The sequence below is a fragment of the Triturus cristatus genome, chromosome 7 (assembly GCF_964204655.1).
Source record: "Triturus cristatus chromosome 7, aTriCri1.1, whole genome shotgun sequence".
In the NCBI taxonomy this organism is placed as follows: Eukaryota; Metazoa; Chordata; class Amphibia; order Caudata; family Salamandridae; genus Triturus; species Triturus cristatus.
In genome coordinates this window covers 556,934,016-556,951,905 of record NC_140590.1, presented here as the reverse complement: position 1 = coordinate 556,951,905, position 17,890 = coordinate 556,934,016, and the positions used below count along the sequence as shown (strand labels likewise).

General features: G+C 46.5%; 1 protein-coding gene across 1 annotated transcript in view; it reads left to right on the top strand.

The window, feature by feature from the left end:
• NUP85 (nucleoporin 85) overlaps positions 1–17,890 on the top strand; it is a 352,506-nt gene that overhangs the window by 214,857 nt on the left and 119,759 nt on the right. The window contains exons 7-8 of the mRNA XM_085617042.1: positions 1,252–1,373; positions 2,386–2,520. Of these exons, the coding sequence (XP_085473168.1) occupies positions 1,252–1,373; positions 2,386–2,520 (257 nt within the window). The remainder of the gene's footprint in view (positions 1–1,251; positions 1,374–2,385; positions 2,521–17,890) is intronic.

Here is a 17,890-nt window from a genome sequence, read left to right as displayed (position 1 = left end):
ATTCCGTACCATTGTCGTATTCTTTTTCTGCTTCAATTTCACGAATTTTCATGCCACAAACTTTTCATCTGTTTTTATTTGTGCTGCTTCGTGGGTTCCTGTGTTGGCGCTCGTCGCCACTTTGTAAAGTACTCACGCAAGATGAGTGAAGTTTACGAGTACTTTATTGTACAAATAACCAACACAGGCTCCAGGAATGTCTGGAGCAGAAACAACGTCTGAGCGTGTTCGAGATCAGCTTTCAACTGTCAATGGACATCACAGCTGGTACGGAGTCACAGCTGGGACACAACATTAGCAAAGGTAGTCAGGCGTCCGCGCAGGGACATAACTATAGAAATCACAACAACCTCATCAGCTGCTTCTCAGCTAGGTCGCTCGGGGTCGCTTTGCCACCAGTCTTCTGAGGTGTTAGCGGCCCCTCCGGTGCTTCATATGCCCCGGGCCGGACCCGGAAAGCACTGTTTAGGACGGCGGCGGGCAGAAGAGTCGTCAAGGCTCGACTTACCTCGGCGCTATCTTGGCCGAGCCCCGGCATGGCTTACTTAGTGGCCAAGAGAGGCAGTGCCCGGGGCTAGTGAACCCAGGAGCCTACCTCTGTTAAGACCTGGTGTGAGAGGATGAGAATGATGGACAGCAGGAGAAGCCCTTCTACCTGCTAGAGGTTGCCCCGCTGAACATGGTAGAGTTTTTGGGGTAAGTGGTGACACCACTATGGACTGTTCTCTGGGATGAATTGAACTTCAGGGGGTCAATGAAATTCCACTCTGGGTTGTATGGTTCAGGGCCGGTATACCCTGCTGTACCTGTGTGGTGGTTCAGTATCTTTGAAATGAATAAAAAAAACGTTTATGAAAAATAATAGGGTGGATTCATGCGATTCCTCCCACGGCACCTACTCCATCTGCGACAGTAAGAGGGGCTGTTGGAAGAAGATTTCCATCGATAGGAATCTTTCACACCAACAGACTCTAAATGAGGCGGGTGGGCCGATGGCTTGGAGGAGAGGGCACTCCCGCACATTTTAAATGGAGGACCGAGTTCTCCAAACTCTGAATTGTTCTTATGTCATGTTTCTCATTTAGATACTCGGCAATATCAGATTTCTGAAATTTCGACTTGACCCCGTGCACACTAACAATATCTGTTTAGATAGTACTTTGTTAACTGTATTTTAGATGGTCTTATTTGGTTCTACTACTGAATTTCTGTGTTATTCCTGGAGGTGACTGTTTTGCTTCATGTTTACAGCTGGCTCGCTTCTCCTTCATCTTCTTGACTGGGTTCGCCTGCACGTATGTGAAGTGGACAGTATGGCCCAAGAAGTTCTTAGTTCCGAAAGTCCTACGAAGCATGACAAATACTGGGATGTTGTAAGTTGCATTCACTGACAGGCAGTGGGAGCAGAGGACTGTTAGTTGATCTGATTTCTGAGATGGGATTATTAAATAGCTCTCACTGCAGCCATTATTGCCTTTAGTGGTGCTAGCTTCCTTCCTCTCTGAGAATGTCCTTTGTACCTTTCGGCCCTGAGAATTTATTTAATGGTATCAATTCTGTATTATCTTTCAGATTCACTAATGGGCTGGCATGAAGCCCCTTGACTTTATATCTTCGTTTTGTGTTAATTTCAAACGACTCCTTGTTATGTGTGGATTCTCTGTAAGCCTAGGGACCCCCTATAGCTGTATGATAGTCACTTGTTTGTAAGCCTACACCCCCCCCTCTCTGTGTTGGAAACCCATTTGTAAGTTGCGATACCTCTAAAGCTGGCCTCCTTTTTGTAAGCTGTGAAATTCCTTTGTGTGTTTGCCACATATTTTAAACCTCAAGATCCAAATAGCTGTGTGTCTTTCACCCTTCTGTAAACCTTGGTTTCCTGACTATGGCTTGCAGCACGCCTACTTATAAACGTGGATTGCTCCAGTATCTGTGCAGGTGACACATTTGTAAGTTTAGGCACCTCTTTTTGTTTTGGTGGTCACACATTAATCAGTTTAGAGAGCCAGATAACTTGTTGTATCAGTCACATATAGTAGGACTTTGTATCACAATAGCGCTTTGCTGATCACCTGTTTGTAAGGATAGTTTCCTGCTATATTCGTGCCAGTCACTTATTGTAGACCTAGACACCACAAAACCAGATGTTGGTCATGTGTTTGTAAGCATAGCTACATCCTTAGCTGTATGTTAAGTCATCTATTCGTAGGCTATACCATCTCCATATCTGTGCTTTTTACCCATTTGTAATGCTGGCCAGTCCCTTATCTGTAGGTCAGCCACACATTTGTATGTCCAGGATATGCCCAGAGCGGCAAACTATATTCCCCCTCCCCCCCCACCCACATCTTCAGCGATCGTTTTTTTTTTTTTTTTTTTACACAGGTAATCAGCTACGTGCTGCAGGGGCGGATGGATGAGGCTCAGCAGATGCTAGCAAAGGAAGCTTCTGCTAATCTTTCTGCAAGGAGCATGTGCCGTGTATTGGATGAACTGATGAAGAAGATGCCTATCATTAATGTAAGCCGCAGCTGCGAGCTAAGGGGAATGTAGTAACTATTCAGTTATTGTCCTGCTTTGCATTCTGCTCATGAGCTGGAAGCCCATATATAAAGGAGATGCCCCCATGATGTACCTCAGCCTGGAGGCAAAGGATAAGCTTCTACCTTCTGTGGCCTTTAGTCTGATAAACTCATTGTTGGAGGCATGCTTGCTATAGATACTCATGCTTTGCAATAGTCTGCCATCTAGTGTTGGGCTCGGATGATTGTAAGTTGTTTTTGTTCCAAGACATTTTCTTCCAGTCACAAGGATGTATGACTCTTCCACTTGGTAATACTGCGCATGATCATCAACTCCATTTCCGCAGATAGGTCCGGATGTAATCTTTCGTGCTCTGGTTCGAGATTCTTTCGGGCTAACTTTGGTTCTCTAGTAGATCCCCACTCGAAGAAATATGATCTTGATAGTGTAGTTTGATTACGTTCCGAGTGATTGGCTCGCTTCCTTGGCCCACGGGCCACAGCCGGCTTGGCCTCCTTTTTCCGCTTCTACAGTCCTTCTGAGAATGACCTGCGTATGGAACTAACTCCATTCTGCTTGTCTCCAAAATGTCACTCTAAGTGTCCCCATACCGGGCAATACTCCGTTTGCAATGTATACCTCTCGCCCGATCATCAAGAGGAAAGCTGTAAGGCCTGCAAGTCTTTTTGATAAAAAAAGACTCTTCGAGATCAATGTTCTCGACTCAAAGAAATGCGGCGTAAACCAGCAGATGATGTTCCGGACATCTTCGGTTGCCAACCGGAAGAAGGCTAGGAAGCTTCAGCAGCACAAGAGGAACCACGATTCCGATTCAGAGTCCCAATCCGACCAGGACTTTGCCATTCCTCAGCAGGCACAGAAACATCGGACAGTGAGTACTTTTACCCCTGATCTAAAGCCCAAAACATCGACTCAGACCAAAAAGGCTGCTTACGGTCCTCCACTGCAAAAAGGCCATTGTGCATACCGAAAAACGGACTCAGAAGCCTCGTCCTGATGTTTACAAAGCACAACATGGTCCACTCCACACACATTCACAAAACATTATTTAGTGGATATCTTAGCACGTCAACAAGCCAATGATGGCCAAGCAGTTCTAAGAACTCTTTCAAACAACTTCAACGCCCACAGGTTAACCACTGCCTACAGAGAGGAACTGCTTTACAGTCTAAGCAACGCATGTGTATCTACAGCAAACATGCCTTGAATGGATAGTGTTACTATCCTGTAAGCATCTGTTCTTGGCATGTAGTGCGATAGATTTACATGGGCCATCCCTCCTCCCACCAAAAAAACATTGGGAGGGTTGCAGTTCATATACTTTCTATACTTGCATCATACTACTGCATGCACATCACATTACTAATGCATATCGTACTCCATTCTCACCTATCTATGGCACAACAATCTGGAAATGGGATCGATCATCATGCGCAGTATTACCAAGAGGAGGAGTCACACAGCCTCTTGACTCAAAGAAAACTTCCAGGAAGAAAAACAACTTGTAATCATCCGAGCCCAACGCTAGATGGCGGACTTATGCAAAGAATGTGACTCTACTGCACTACATGCCAAGACCAGATGCTTACAGAGTAAATAACCTAATCCTTTTTGTGTGAGAGGAGGTATGCTTTCTCCTCCCCCTAAAGGAGAACTTGAGGCCTAGGTAGTCCAACGATATGACTTTTAAGCCAATTGCAAGAGGGACCGCCTTGCCCACATTTGTTCTCTTATCTGCAGCAAAACCGCTACCTAGCATCTAACTTCAAGATTTTGTTTACTCCTTTATGTTGCTAATCATTTGACACTTTAACCCTGCTCCAAAGTCACCCTTTAACTTTGCTGACTCAGTTCAACTCTGTTCTATCTAGCATGAACTTTGTTGTTTTCCTTATCTATGAAATCTTCAAAACTGATAGCCACCACGCCCTAGTCCTACCTAATCTTTTCCCTACTTACAGACCTAAAATCCACTTCACTCTTGCAAATGTCTTGTTTTTGTTGTTTTAAAAAAAAAAAAACTATTATCTAGTTCCTATCCTGTCATCAGCACTTTTCACTGCTAATGGAGAGCTTTTTTTTACCCTTGATCCTTTGCCTATGTTGTAAGTCTTTTTTATCTCAATTTGTATCCTATACAGTCATCTGCTGCCCTAAAGGGCTGGTCCACACTATACAAGTAAAATAACAAAGCTGTTCCTAAAGGTGGGTGAGACAGACCATGTAATGTTCAAAGTAAGTTTTTGATTTATGGATATTGTGGCCCTCACACAACCATCAGGATGTCGTGAATCACGTACCCCTCAGGATGTATCGTGTCATCATCGGGCTGCTCCTGCGTCGAGTCGGCTGGTGCAATACCCGACGGGCTCTTGTTTAGAGAGCACTCTTGTGGAGATCTTTTTATCCAATAAAGCCGCTGGGTGAGATGGGTGTGTGGGGCTCTTTTAGTCATGTAGATGAAAGACAATAATTAAAATAGGATTCGGAGTGCTTATCTCAAACAATTTATTAGGAAGCCTCCTCGCCTAATTAAAACTGGTGAGGTTAAGTGTTGGTAACTTAGAGTGATGGACTAGGTTATATACACTGCCTCATTTGGGTCGACATGTTTCTCGCTCTAATAGAGGAATACTCTAGCGATTCTTCAGGACCAAGAGTTATTCTATCTACATTTGAATCTACACTGAGTATCCTAAATAACAGTGAGCATTCTCAATATTAGCTGGTATTTTACCTGCAGCTCGGTCTACCTGTGGAAGAAAAGGAAGACCATGGTGGTTATAGAATGCGTATAGACAATCACTGTGTACATACATGGTGTGTCTCGTGAGCTATCGAGTGCAACTATAGTGATGGTGCACCCTATTCGTGGTAGAGAGATCTACAAATACAGTGAGCAAGAGCCACGTGAAGTGATCACTCTGACCAGTGATGATTAAAAAAATTTTAAAAATTGAATTCTAGAAGGACTGTATTGGTGGACTTACCCTAAGGATTCCATAGGATAGTCCTCTGCAGTTCCTGGTAGGCTACGCAAGGAGTTCCTCGCGTTCTGAAAGTCATATAGTGAGAGAGCTAGTGGATCAGAAATGGTTAAGTAACAGTACTCCAGGGTTATGTTAGCCCCTTCTCTTATTTGTGAAGTCACACGTGAAAAACGTTTTTCATATAAGGTGATATATAAAGGTTCCAGGGCTCTAGATTAATATAGCCCCTAATCTCTTTCAAACATCTTCTGGCAAATACTACTGACACTGGTTAAGAGTCATCGGTATTAATGAAAAAGAGCACGCGAATGCTGTGCTTTTGTCAACCTCCCTATTTTGAAAAACCATGTCACATGAATATCTTGGGATGTTCGTTTGTATCTGAAGTACAGTTTTAATTGTTGTATGAATCAAACTTTTGTATACGCGTGTGCCTCCTCTCGTTGCAGAACCTAGAAATGTACTCTCTAAAAAATACATTAAATACTTCGGAGCCTTTATTTCTAGTGCGTCCCTCTCGTGGTGTAACTAGGAGACTTACTCATTTAAGAAACCTCGAGGTTTATGTTGCTAGTATAGCCATCATATCAGTGGTGACCCCAAGCCGACGAACTTGATCAGAATTAACCCGTAAGCTCGAGCATGCTTGCTGTTAGGAAATCAAACAGTTAGGTTTGGAATTAGTATACTTACGGACACGCCGAGTCCGTGTCTCAAGCACACCTACCCCGCACTACCAGGTCTGGGTGGTGAGGTTTCTGGCATCGCGTAGAGTATAAGATGTGTTCCGGTCTCGTTAGCTGAAGTGGGTGTGATTATACTGCTAGTACGTGACCGGTTGTATTGGCGGTTCAGTGCAGTCGCCATGTTGAGTGAGGATCTAGCTAACGTAGGGTGAAATCAGATTATGCAGATCGTTGGCATATTGGTAACACAAACCCTCTTGGTTTCTAGCCAATCACAGAAAGTGTTTGAACAGCTATGAATTCCGAATCAATTCACCACCCAAGGAATAATATATTGGATAAGTATGGTGTGAGGAAGAGTGTCATGCTCAAATTATTACCATTAGTGTGCTGGTATAAACGTATGGTACTGGAAATTCATGTATGGCTATAGCATTCAAGTGAAAGGTGGTCCACACTAGAACACTCAATTGATAAACACAGAACATACTGGAAACCTTACTGGACAAAGAAATCATAACTAACCTTAACTGAGACTCCCCATGTAATTTCTGAGATTCCAACAGGGATTGATGAGCGGTAATGTATCTCAACAGAAGCTGATCACGATTAAAATCAACATCTTCAAAGTGCTCTGTTAAAGTCGAGAGATCCTCATCGTACAATCGCCATTGATGGCCATTAGCATCATAATAATTTCCTACTCCGTGCGGTGACTGTGGAACATTTAGCTTAATAGAACTCTAACATTACAACTTTTTATTTACACTATCTAAACCCTTTCAGAAGTGAAGTTTCTCATTTTTTAAAATGGTCCAGACTTTGTAAAATATGTTTATTCCAGTAATATTATTTATCTGATAGAGACATCTAGCCGCAAATTCCTTACCATTGATTATCCCAGACAACTGGCTGGATCTGGAAGTTTTATTCTTTGAGCAATACCTTAGCGTGCCGGTTGGTGGTGTTGGTCGGCTGCGCGTGACGTTGTTGGTGTGGTCTCCGCTGTTGTATCATCGAAATAGGCGCCACCGCGGTGCACTGACGCCGGTTCTTTTCTTTCCGCACCAGCCACCGCAAATCCGTTTTGGATTAGGTTTTTTCACCATGTCCAAGAAATCTTCTGGATTCAAGCCATGTGGCACCTGCCACTGTGCCATGTCGGTGACGAATCCACACTTGGTGCGTCTTTGGAGCCTGGAGCGCTACCACCACTCCAATCCGTACTTCAAGCCATGGCTTGGCTCCGAAGGCTTTGGGGGAACAGTCCCTAAAGCTGCTTGCGGCCAGGCGCTCTACACCGTGTTGGTCGCCCTGGCTTTCTTTCTCCCGGTCCCGGTGGAGAGAAGGGTTCGGGCACCACTCTGGAGCCCGAAGTCTTCGTCCTCCCACTCGAACTCTTTGAGTTGGTCATGTAGGAAGAATAAAAAACATAAGAAGTTGAAATGTTCTTTGACTTCTCCCTGTCCTTCGGCTGATGCAGTGGAGGAGCCTCTGTGCTCTATGCCTCGTTCCTCAGAACCTGCGCGTGGTTCGGATCCGCGCTTCCCAGCTTTTCTAGGAGCCGGAGCGACCTGCACCCAGCTCAAGGAGTTTAACACCATCTTCCTCATTTTGGTGACCTGACCCTCCTGCCGTGCCTTCGGGACGCGTAGGCTCAGAGGGGCACAATCTGGATCCGCGGCTCTGACGCCAATGCCACCCTTGTACATCCGGTGATGGATCTGGAGCGACGCTGGTCGTACCCTTGTGACCTTCCCCCCTGATACCAGACCAGACGCTGAGACTCCTGGTGCGGCACATGCCTACCGGTGGTGCCAGCACCCTTTCGATCCCAGACGATTCGGAGCCGGATCAGAACCATTGGGTTCTGGATATTTCCTTAGCCCTATTCTGAAGGGCTAGAAATGGAGGAAGATTGAGAGGGGTCGCTGGACCCTTTGCAAGACCAGCCTTACCACAACATTGACTGGTGTTAGGAATTGAATGAGGCCAGTGGACTGGATACCTCTCCTGATTCTGGCCTGCTTTCTTCCCTTACCGTGGCTACAGAGGAGGGAGCGTCCTACTCTATGGTGGTGCGAAGGGCAGCTGAGGTCCTGGGCTTTGAGCTCCCTTCTGTGGCAGTCAAGACAAACGTCTCCTCATTAGAACCCTTGCTGCCTTTCAACGAGGCCTTAACTGATGTCCTACTGGGCACCTGGTCCAAGCCCAGCACAGGTGTTCCTGTAAATAAGATAATTGCCCGCCGCCATCGTGCTGCACCGGGTGACCCATCTTTACTCACTAACCACCCTACCCCCGAGAGGTTGGTGGTCCAAGCCTCTACTTCCCAAGGCGCGTTCCCTTCCGCACCCCCGATAGGGAATCCAAGAGGCTGGATAGTTTCAGTGAAAAATACTTATTCCTCCAGCCTTGAGGTTGGTGAACACTGCTTGCTTATTGGGCCGTTCTTTACACACTTTGTGGGAAGCAGTTGTGGAAGTACACAGGTCCAGTAGGAGGCCAAGGCCATCCTCTTGCAAGCATTGTCAGACTGTAGAGATTCAGTAAAGGTCATCATCTGTTGTAGACTCGACATGACTGACTCACTGGGCAAAGCAATTTCAACAACTGTGGCTGTTAGACGCCACGCATGGTGGAGGACTTCTGGCTTCTCGGGGGATGTCCAGGCCTCTCTCATGGGCATGTACTTTGATGGCATTTGTCTCTTTGGAGACAAAGCAGACGTGGCACTGGAGTGCTTTAAGGACTCCCAGGCTACGGCCAAGACCTTGGGCTTCACAGTGGCCACTCGTCCCCAGTCTGCCTTTTGTCCCTTTTCGTGTCTACGGAAGGGGCTTTCAGGCACACACGCCATATCCCAGCCACAAGACTGCGCTAGTCCAACAACCTCTGCACGGCTGTCGGCGTGGCACGTTCCGGTCCCATGGGTAGTGTGGCCAGGGTCTGGGTCAGTCCACCACCCCCCATGCACCCTTAGCCTCCAAACATTCCTAGTCCGGCCCTTCAAGATCATGATTGGCTAGTTGGTGCAGGATCAGCCATCACCTCTACCATTGGCAGAACATCACATCAGACAGGTGGGTTCTTCAGATAGTCCGAAGGGGCTACTTCCTCCCCTTCAAGACAATCCTATCCGCCATGCCTCCAATATATGACCGGCTGATGGAGGATCACCTGACTTTGCTTCTGGAGGAAGTCATGACTCTTTCGGCTAAGAGAGCCATAACAAGGGTTCTGGCAACAGAAGTAGGCTGTGGTTGCTATTCCTGCTACTTTCAGGTCCTGAAAAAGGAAAAGGGCCTGCGCCTAATTCTCGATCTGCGAGCCCTCAATTACTTCCTCAAAAAGGAAAAGTTCAGGATGCTCACTCTAGCTCAGGTCTTGTCTACCCTAGACCCAGAAAACTGGATCGTAGCGCTGGACTTGCAGGACACCTATTTTCACATTCCTGTCCTGCCTGCCCATCGGCGCAACCTGTGGTTAACGGTAGGCCACGAGCACCTTAAGTTCACGGCGCTCCCCTTTGGTCTTACCAGCACCCCTCAGGTGTTCACCAAGGTGATGGCGGTGTTGGCAGCTCATCTGCGCAGATCAGGGGTGTCAGCCTTCCCGTATCTCAACGACAGGCAGTTGAAGGCAAGCTCGCCTAAGGCTTTCCTCTCCCACCTCCAGACAACGGCGTACCTCCTGCATTCGCTGGGGTTCTCTGTCAACTGAAGTCAAGCCTGACTCCCTCTCAGACTCTCCTTTTTAGGTCTTGCGCCTAGCGTTGCACTGCGCAGCAGTGCTTGCGCAGCGCGAGACCTCTTGTACGGGGTTTAGAAAGCTACCCACACAATCGTGCGTGTGCTTTTGCTTCCCCCGTCTGGCATTGGCTTGCATGTGCTTTTTTTTTTTTTTTTTAAACGGCACGCGATTGGGCAAAGGCGGGACAATGTCCCGCCTTTGCAACGCCCATTCCCGACGGTGGCCAGCACGCGCAGCAGCGCGTGTTCGCCTCGCTGCTGCGCTCCCTCCCCCGCTCCCTCCCCCCGCTCCTCTGTGGTGCGCGCACCACTAGTTAAAGTAAGGGACGAACTTCCCACAGATACAATGCTGCGCAGAACCAGTGCCTAAACACGCCTCCGTTGTCACACAAGCAGTACAGGAGGTTGTTTTTGTTTAATACTCTGCCAAGTGGGATGAGTACACAATGAGCGGGCAAAATGTCTGCGGTATGCAAACAAGCACACGGGAATCAGTACAGAAACAGTCGGTAGTCCTGTTTACCAGTAGGCCGATAAAATGTTATTTTGGCATCCATTTAGACTTTTCTTGCTTTTTTTTAATGGCCCTTCTAGATTAACAACTTTGAGTGCGCGCCGGAACAAGAAAAGACAGCAGATCCAGTCACGTTAAACTTAGTTGGCACAGATGTCAACTTCGTGACGGAGACCAAGGACGAACGGCTCCCGGTAGCCACAAACCTGCACACTGATGAGCGAAGAAGGTGCCACCCGCGATCAGTCAAAATTTTATGTACACTTATTTTGTCTGCTTGTTGTTTTTGTGTGTCAGTTTCAGGCTTTCCTGTCGAGGGTTTAATTAGGGGGAGGAAAATGTAGCGTAACACCGCCCATGATACCACTGCTTGGAAGCTCATATCCACCAAATCCACTATAACGCCAATGGAAGACTGTGCTTTTGTAGCTTGTTATTAATAGGTACGTACGTGTGTGCAGAGTCTGGCAAAGCTCTGTGTGTCTGAAGATGACATCTCGGGGGGGTGATGTCTCAAGAGTCTTCTGGATTTATTTAAGGCTCTTCAGACATGCTTGAACAGTGAATAAAACTTCTGGTATGCTACCTGCATAATCCAGGATGGCAATGCTATGTCAGAAAATGATTTGTGAACTAATTCAGGAGGCTTCAGTTGCCTTTGCAAATATGAGTCTATACATTTCAGCTAAATAAAGGTAGGTCATCGTAGTCCTTCCTTGATTTTGATAAACCATTCAGATGTTTCTTGCAAAATTGAGTAGAGGCGGCAATGTTTCCGAAGCGGCAGCATTAAGTAAAGCAACCCAAGGTTCTTCATAATTAACACGAACTGAATGGTTTTAGTGGATAAATGTGTTTGCAATATTTAAGAAAAAAAAATCTTCTGTATTTAAAGGCTGAAACGTGTTTACTACATGAATTGAACCAGTGGTAAAATAGCACCAAATTTAAGATCGACCTAGAGTGTCTCATCGGCGGTTTGAGAACCCTAATGGGAGTAGGAACAGGGGTCATGACCCCAGCAGAGCTCAACGTTTGTGAGAATGCAGCATGTCTCGGGCATTCCAGTTGGATACTGTGCAGGCGGCATCTGAAGAAAGCATGCAAGGGAGCTGAAAGGATCACACATCGATACAAAACTGGCTGGAAATGAAAATGACATACCTAAAATATTAAGACATTAGAAACAATAATGAAGCAAAAAAAAAAAGAGAAGCGGTAAATCCCTTCCCGGTGCTTCTGGTAACCCGAGTGTTGATGGATGATACCGCATTTACTGATGCCGATGTGAGGTGGTCATGGCAGACGTGAACAGTCCGCACACTGCACGTACACACATGTACAGAACGACAGCTGCTGCTGTCGCTACATGTCACAGAACAGGCTACCAATGTCCACAAACACATGCAGCACAAAGGGCCAGCCTACTGGTGCTGTCTGTATCAAGACTGGAAGTGGGTAGGATGGTGCAGTGTCAATAATTCTTGTATGTATCAGTCAGTATACCCGATGGTGGCCTGTGGACCATCCTTCAACGTGTGACCTGTGGCTTGTGATGCAGCAAAGCACAGCAGGGGCAGCAGAGCACCAGCATCCCCATCCGGATCCCAGCAGCTCCAGGTGCTGCAGAGCCCTCACTGCAGGTCCTGCATAAGGAAGTGAGCTGCAGTCCAGTGGAGGATGGCGATGTGCAGAGTGAGCAGCTCAGGCAGGCGTTGAGAGAACAGGTGAGACGGCATGGTTTGGGTCCCGGGGGATGACCTGTGGTGTATGAATCACAGAGGCAAAGTGAGAGCGAGCGGTGGGTACATCATGTATGGACATTCAAATAGCAAAATGACTATGAATTGCAACTTAGATCACATGAAACGGTTCTCCCGGTCCTGGTGTGTTATTTGATGCACTAGAGAAGAAGCAGTAAAACTGTCTGAACTCACTCACAAAGCCCCCAATCCCTCTAACAACATAAAAATACAGTGTCCACTGACTTATTAATTTGATTATCTCATGCCTGGTTCACAGTCAGTGCATGTTCTTGCTCACTTCCCATTCTAGAACCGTCTGAGCCCTGCTTAAGGTACCACGTACTGATCGCAACAATCTTACCAGATACAGACCCCCGTTTCGAATAACCGCAAAAAAATGTACCCAGGAAATATCCTCAATGGGGGAAACTGGAGTAACAAGCCACTACTAACATTGTAAACAAAGATGGCAGTAGTGGGAACATAGGACTATTATATCCTTCCAATCCCTAAGGCAGTTTTTAATCTTTACCACCCACTCCACCAATAAAAAGTTAATTTGGCAGTAGATGAGGAGTTTTTATCCACAAATTTACTCCCCTGCGTAACTGTCTTCGTAGTAGCTCCCTAGACTAGGGCCTAGCCCACCCTGGTTATTCAAACTGATGGTCTAGGGTAATTCATATCTGTAAGGCAAGCTCTGTTTTGAAAATCTATCACCCCTAAGTGCAACTCTAGTGTTTGTGAGCTCTCGTTTTTCCAGCCAGCATATTAGTCTTGTCTGCCCTTACTCATGACCTATTTCCTATTTTGTGGCTCTTCAGCGCCACAAGGTCATACGAATGGCAATAGGGCTATGCAAATATCATCACTCAACTGCATACCAAACAACAAAAGTAAAAAACATTTGTCATTTTCAACACGAAGAGCTCTAGCTTTCTCAAATGCGAGACCTATTGCATTGCAAATGCTTGTTATTAGAGCTGTTCTGTACATAGTGCATTTTCGGGCCTATCCTCCTGAATGACGAGTCCAGGATATTCAGGCTATGATACCGATGTTCCAGCCTCTATCCCAGTTTTCTGTGAGACTGACTCTGAGGCTGCTGGGCCTCATGGCCTCCTCCACTCTGCTAGTGAAACATTCCAGATGGCATATGCAGGCTCTGCAGTGGGACTTGAAATTCCGATAGGCGCAGCATCAGGGGAATCTCGCCGACATGCTTCTGATCTCGGAGAGAATTGCAGAGGACCTGCTGTGGTGGCTACTAGACTGCGATTGGGTCAAAGGCAGGCCTCTCTCCCTTCCCCAACCAGACCACACAGTAGTGACAGAAGCCACATAAACTTGCTGGAGTTCCAAGCGATTCGCAATAATCGGGGCCAAGTGACCATTTGTCAAGAGGCCCTGCATCTCTGGACATGGCTAGAACAGCAGGTAATTTCGATCTGCTTGACATTTAAAGCCTTTCTTCTTTCAATCAAGGGAAATCTGGTTCAAGCGTTCACAGACAACATCCCTGCCGTATGGTACGGCAAAAACTGGGTGGGGTCGGGGTCATGGATACTTTGTCAAGAGGCCCTGCATCGCTTGACGTGGCTGGAACAGCAGGTCATTTCCCTGGTGGTTCAACACCTGACAGGTTCTCTGAACGCCAGGGCAGACTAACTCAGCCGTAGATGCCTAGTGGATCATGAATGGCGTCTCCATTCGGAAGTTGCGCAAGGTTTCCTTCAGCAGTAGGGAGAGCTTTGGTTAGATCGGTTTCCTTCTGGCAAGAATGTGTAATGTCAGCAGTTTTTGGAATGCTAGAGTTTTCAAGGTGGCCCTCGCTCTGCAACGCTTATAGTCTCGAGAGGATCTCAGGCCTCCTGTATGCCTTTCCACCAATACCGTTCCTGTCCAGAGTGATCAAGAAGATCAGGAGCGACTAGGCCCAGTCATTCTTGTGGCTCCTTTCTGGGCACAGAGTCTGATATCCCGAGCTTCTACAACTCACTATCGATCCTCCGATCAGGCTGCCTCATTGGGAGGATCTTCTTTCACAGCAGGGGAGGGTTCTACACTCGAACTTGTCAACTCTACATCTCCTTGTGTGGATATTGAGCAGCAGTAGTCACAACATTCGACCTTCCTCCCGAAGTCTGTAATGTTATTTCGGCAGCCAGGCGTCCCTCAACCAAGACAGTGAACGCCTGCCAGTGGACAAATTTGTAAAATATTGTACAGAAAATCTGTTGATCCTCTTTCTGCTTCCCTCTCTCGTCCTTCTCTTTATTTTGACCCTTGCCCAGCAGTGTCCTCCTCTATGCACTGTCGGCTTTCTTGAGGCTGCCAGACCAACAATCTTTATTTAAATCTCCTACTGAAAATAGATTTCTTAAGGGACATGTACATATGTTTGCTCCTGCCCCTTTCATCATGCCTCAGTGAGATTGTAATTTAGTTCTCACCTTCCTAATGTGTGCTCTATTCGAACCTCTGCACAATTGCCCCTTCCGGCTGCTTATCCTCAAAACAGCCTTTCTAGTGGCAATAACTTCTGCCAGGAGTGTGAGCGAATTGCAGGCTCTATCATCCAATCCTCCTTACCTGACCAGCTTCCCTGATACATTGGTGCTTCGAATTAGGGCCTCTTCCTCACCAAAAGTGGTAACACCTTTCTTTGTGGGGCAATTGGTCACCTTGCCCACTTTCTACGTTCCTTCGCACCCCTCCAAGTTCCAGGGAGGACAACCAACTCTTCGTGGGGTATATTGGGTCAAAGAAGGGTCTTGTGGTGCAGAAGAGGACTATCTCACGATGGGTCGTCATATGAATCAAAATTTACTACGCTCTGGCCAAGAAGCAGCCTCCGAAAAGCTTAAGAGCGTATTCCACCAGAGCTAAGACTGCTACCAAGGCATTTCAACGTGGTGTTCTAGTCCTTGATATTTGTCAGGCAGCAACGTGGGTATCCCTGGACACGTTTACCAAACACTACTGTATGGACAGTCAAGTCTGAAGGGACCGCCTTTTTGTCCTACAGGACTTCTTGCTCTAAACTTGTCTGCAGTCCCTCCTCCGGGGATGGTATTGCTTAGTTATCTATTCAAAGGTAAGGACTCTGAGGCTAGATACCTCTATCAGATGGACAACTTACTTACCTTCAGTAACGTCTTATCTGGTAGAGACGTGATCTAGCCACAGACTCCTTACTGACCCACCCATCCTCCCCACACTGCGAACAAGTTTTTAAGGCAGGTCTGTTCCCTTTCAGGGCTTAAGTTGCTCAAAACACACCAATGTCAGTGCACCTGGCATGGAAAGTTGTGAAAAGTAACTGATGTCAGCGCACCGAGTTGGCGCTTATATAGGTGACGCGGACGTCACATCGGCAGAGACCACACGGTCAATGTCACGCGGAGCTGACCAACACCGCAGGGGTATTACTAAAAAAAAAATATATATATTCCGGATCCAGTCGGACGCCTGGGGAATTCAACGGTAAGGAATCTGAGGCTAGATCATGCTTCTACCAGATGGGGCGTTACCAAAGATAAGTAACTTGTCCATTAATAAATGTTAAACCCAGAAAACCGTAAAAATAAATGTGTCCCTTTTAGACTCCTGGAGTTTTCATCTTCCAGGATGTCTAATAGTGTCAGTTGCTTCAGTCAGGTTTTCTTTTTTTAGGTTTAAATCTGTTTATTTCAGTGTAATGTAAGGCCACCTACATCCGAACACCAGTGGTCTGGTGGACAAGATAGTGCAGAAACATGAAGAAAAAGAAAAGAAGCCAAAGAGTGCTCCGTGCTCCAACTGGAGCCCTCACCCACCCTACTATAAGCAATCACCCACACCCTTAATACCCATATGTACCTAAATCTTCCATGTTGTGTTTCTAATGAATCTAGCAATTAGTGTCTTGTGTCCCCCTGAGAACTCACGATACGTATAGGGAGTATTGTGTAGGGCTAAGTTGTGGTGTTTGGAGTTATGAGACACAGTAATCATAGGTAGCTGGGGCATGTGTGTTCCCTGTATTATTGTTTAAGGAAGTTGATGCACTCTTTTCTCAAAGAAGGCCTCTCCTGTCTCAAATGTTTTGGATATCTTTTCCATCCCCAACAGGGTCTAGAGTTGATGCAGCTGTGTCTCATACTTCAGAATAGTCTTTGCCCCGAACAACATTGATTGCCTGTCGTGCTGTAGCCAATGCCAGCGCTATCTCTGTATCTCTATGTGAGTGCACCAGAATTGTAAGAGCATTGGGTAGTCCCAGGATAATGTATGCAGGGAACAGGGTAATATTGGTTTAGAATATTTTGTTAATACTATGAAGTACAGCTGTCCAATATTACTGGTGTTTTGGGCAGTGCCACAGTAAGTGTGTAAGCGTGCCTGGTGAATTGCATCCCCTCCAACACTCCGGGGACCTGCTTGGGTGCCAGATGTGGATTAGAGCTGGTATGTAGTGCCAGTAGTGAGTGATTTTAATCATGGTCTCCCAGAGGCAGTGTTGCTGTTGTGTGTGTATGTGTTGTGTGTGTGTGTGCTGTGGAAAATATTCGCCAATCTCCCCCCCTATATCTTATCTGAGAGTGTGCGGTCTTAATTCCTTTTCCCGTAGTCTTTTGGCTGCTGCTCGTGGCAGTAGGATCGCTCTCATGAGTATCTTGTAGAGTTTGGAAATTAGTTGTTTGCCAATCGGTTTGGAGATGAGCCATTTCCCAAATGAGGTCCGTGAGCGGGCAGCAAAATCTTGTATCGCTGGTGTCACCCAGTGCCTGTACAATTGTTCAAAGGACTGAAATCCGTGCCGGTCAAAGAGATTGCCTATTTCCTTGCAGTTCAATAGCTGCCAAGTCAGAAAGTCGTTGCCATCTCTAGCTGGTGGAAAGTCAGGGTTGCCTATTATAGGGGTCATCGGAGAGGGCAGTGTCATCAGTCCTATTGGGAGAGCCAAGCCATCACAAGCCTGCATTATCAGGGAGCTATATGCTCATCATGGTCTGTGTCTCTTGTGTAGCCAGGGTGCCTTCCACACATGAATGCCAGCTACTGACTGGTCCATAAAGCACCAATATTTCTTAGGACTTAGGGTGCCATTCCACCAAATAGCGCAGTTGAGTGGCTGCATATTAGTGTTTAAGTCACAAATGTCCATCTCTATGTTTTCGTTTGGGCATTCTACCTTTTTTCTGTTTCCAAATAAACCCTTCTATCAAACGTAGCGTAGGAAGCTTGTCCTGAGGTGGCTGGAGGGGGCGAACTTGCATTATGTATAATATTTTTGGTAGCAAGGTCAACTTGACAGCTGCTATGCGTCTCGTGTGATAGCCCTCCCATCTGCCAAATCTCCAAGTTGCATAGTTTTTGTCAACTGTATGCGTTATGGTATTTTGGAGTTTGATGCCTAAATAGGTAATATATTGGTGTGCCCTTGGGGAGGGGCACGTTTCATTAACGGCCGCTTGGCGCTCCTGTGGAACATTAAGATCCAGAACCTGCAATTTTTGCTTATTCATCTTGAATCCTGATATTTGACCAAATATGTCCAGTTCGTCGAGTATTGGCTTGGAACATGGTCAGTTGTTTAGTCGCCATCAAAACAAAGTTTCTTGCTTAAAGTGCTATCTTATGCTCCATTTTCTCAAATGTGATTCCCATTATTTGG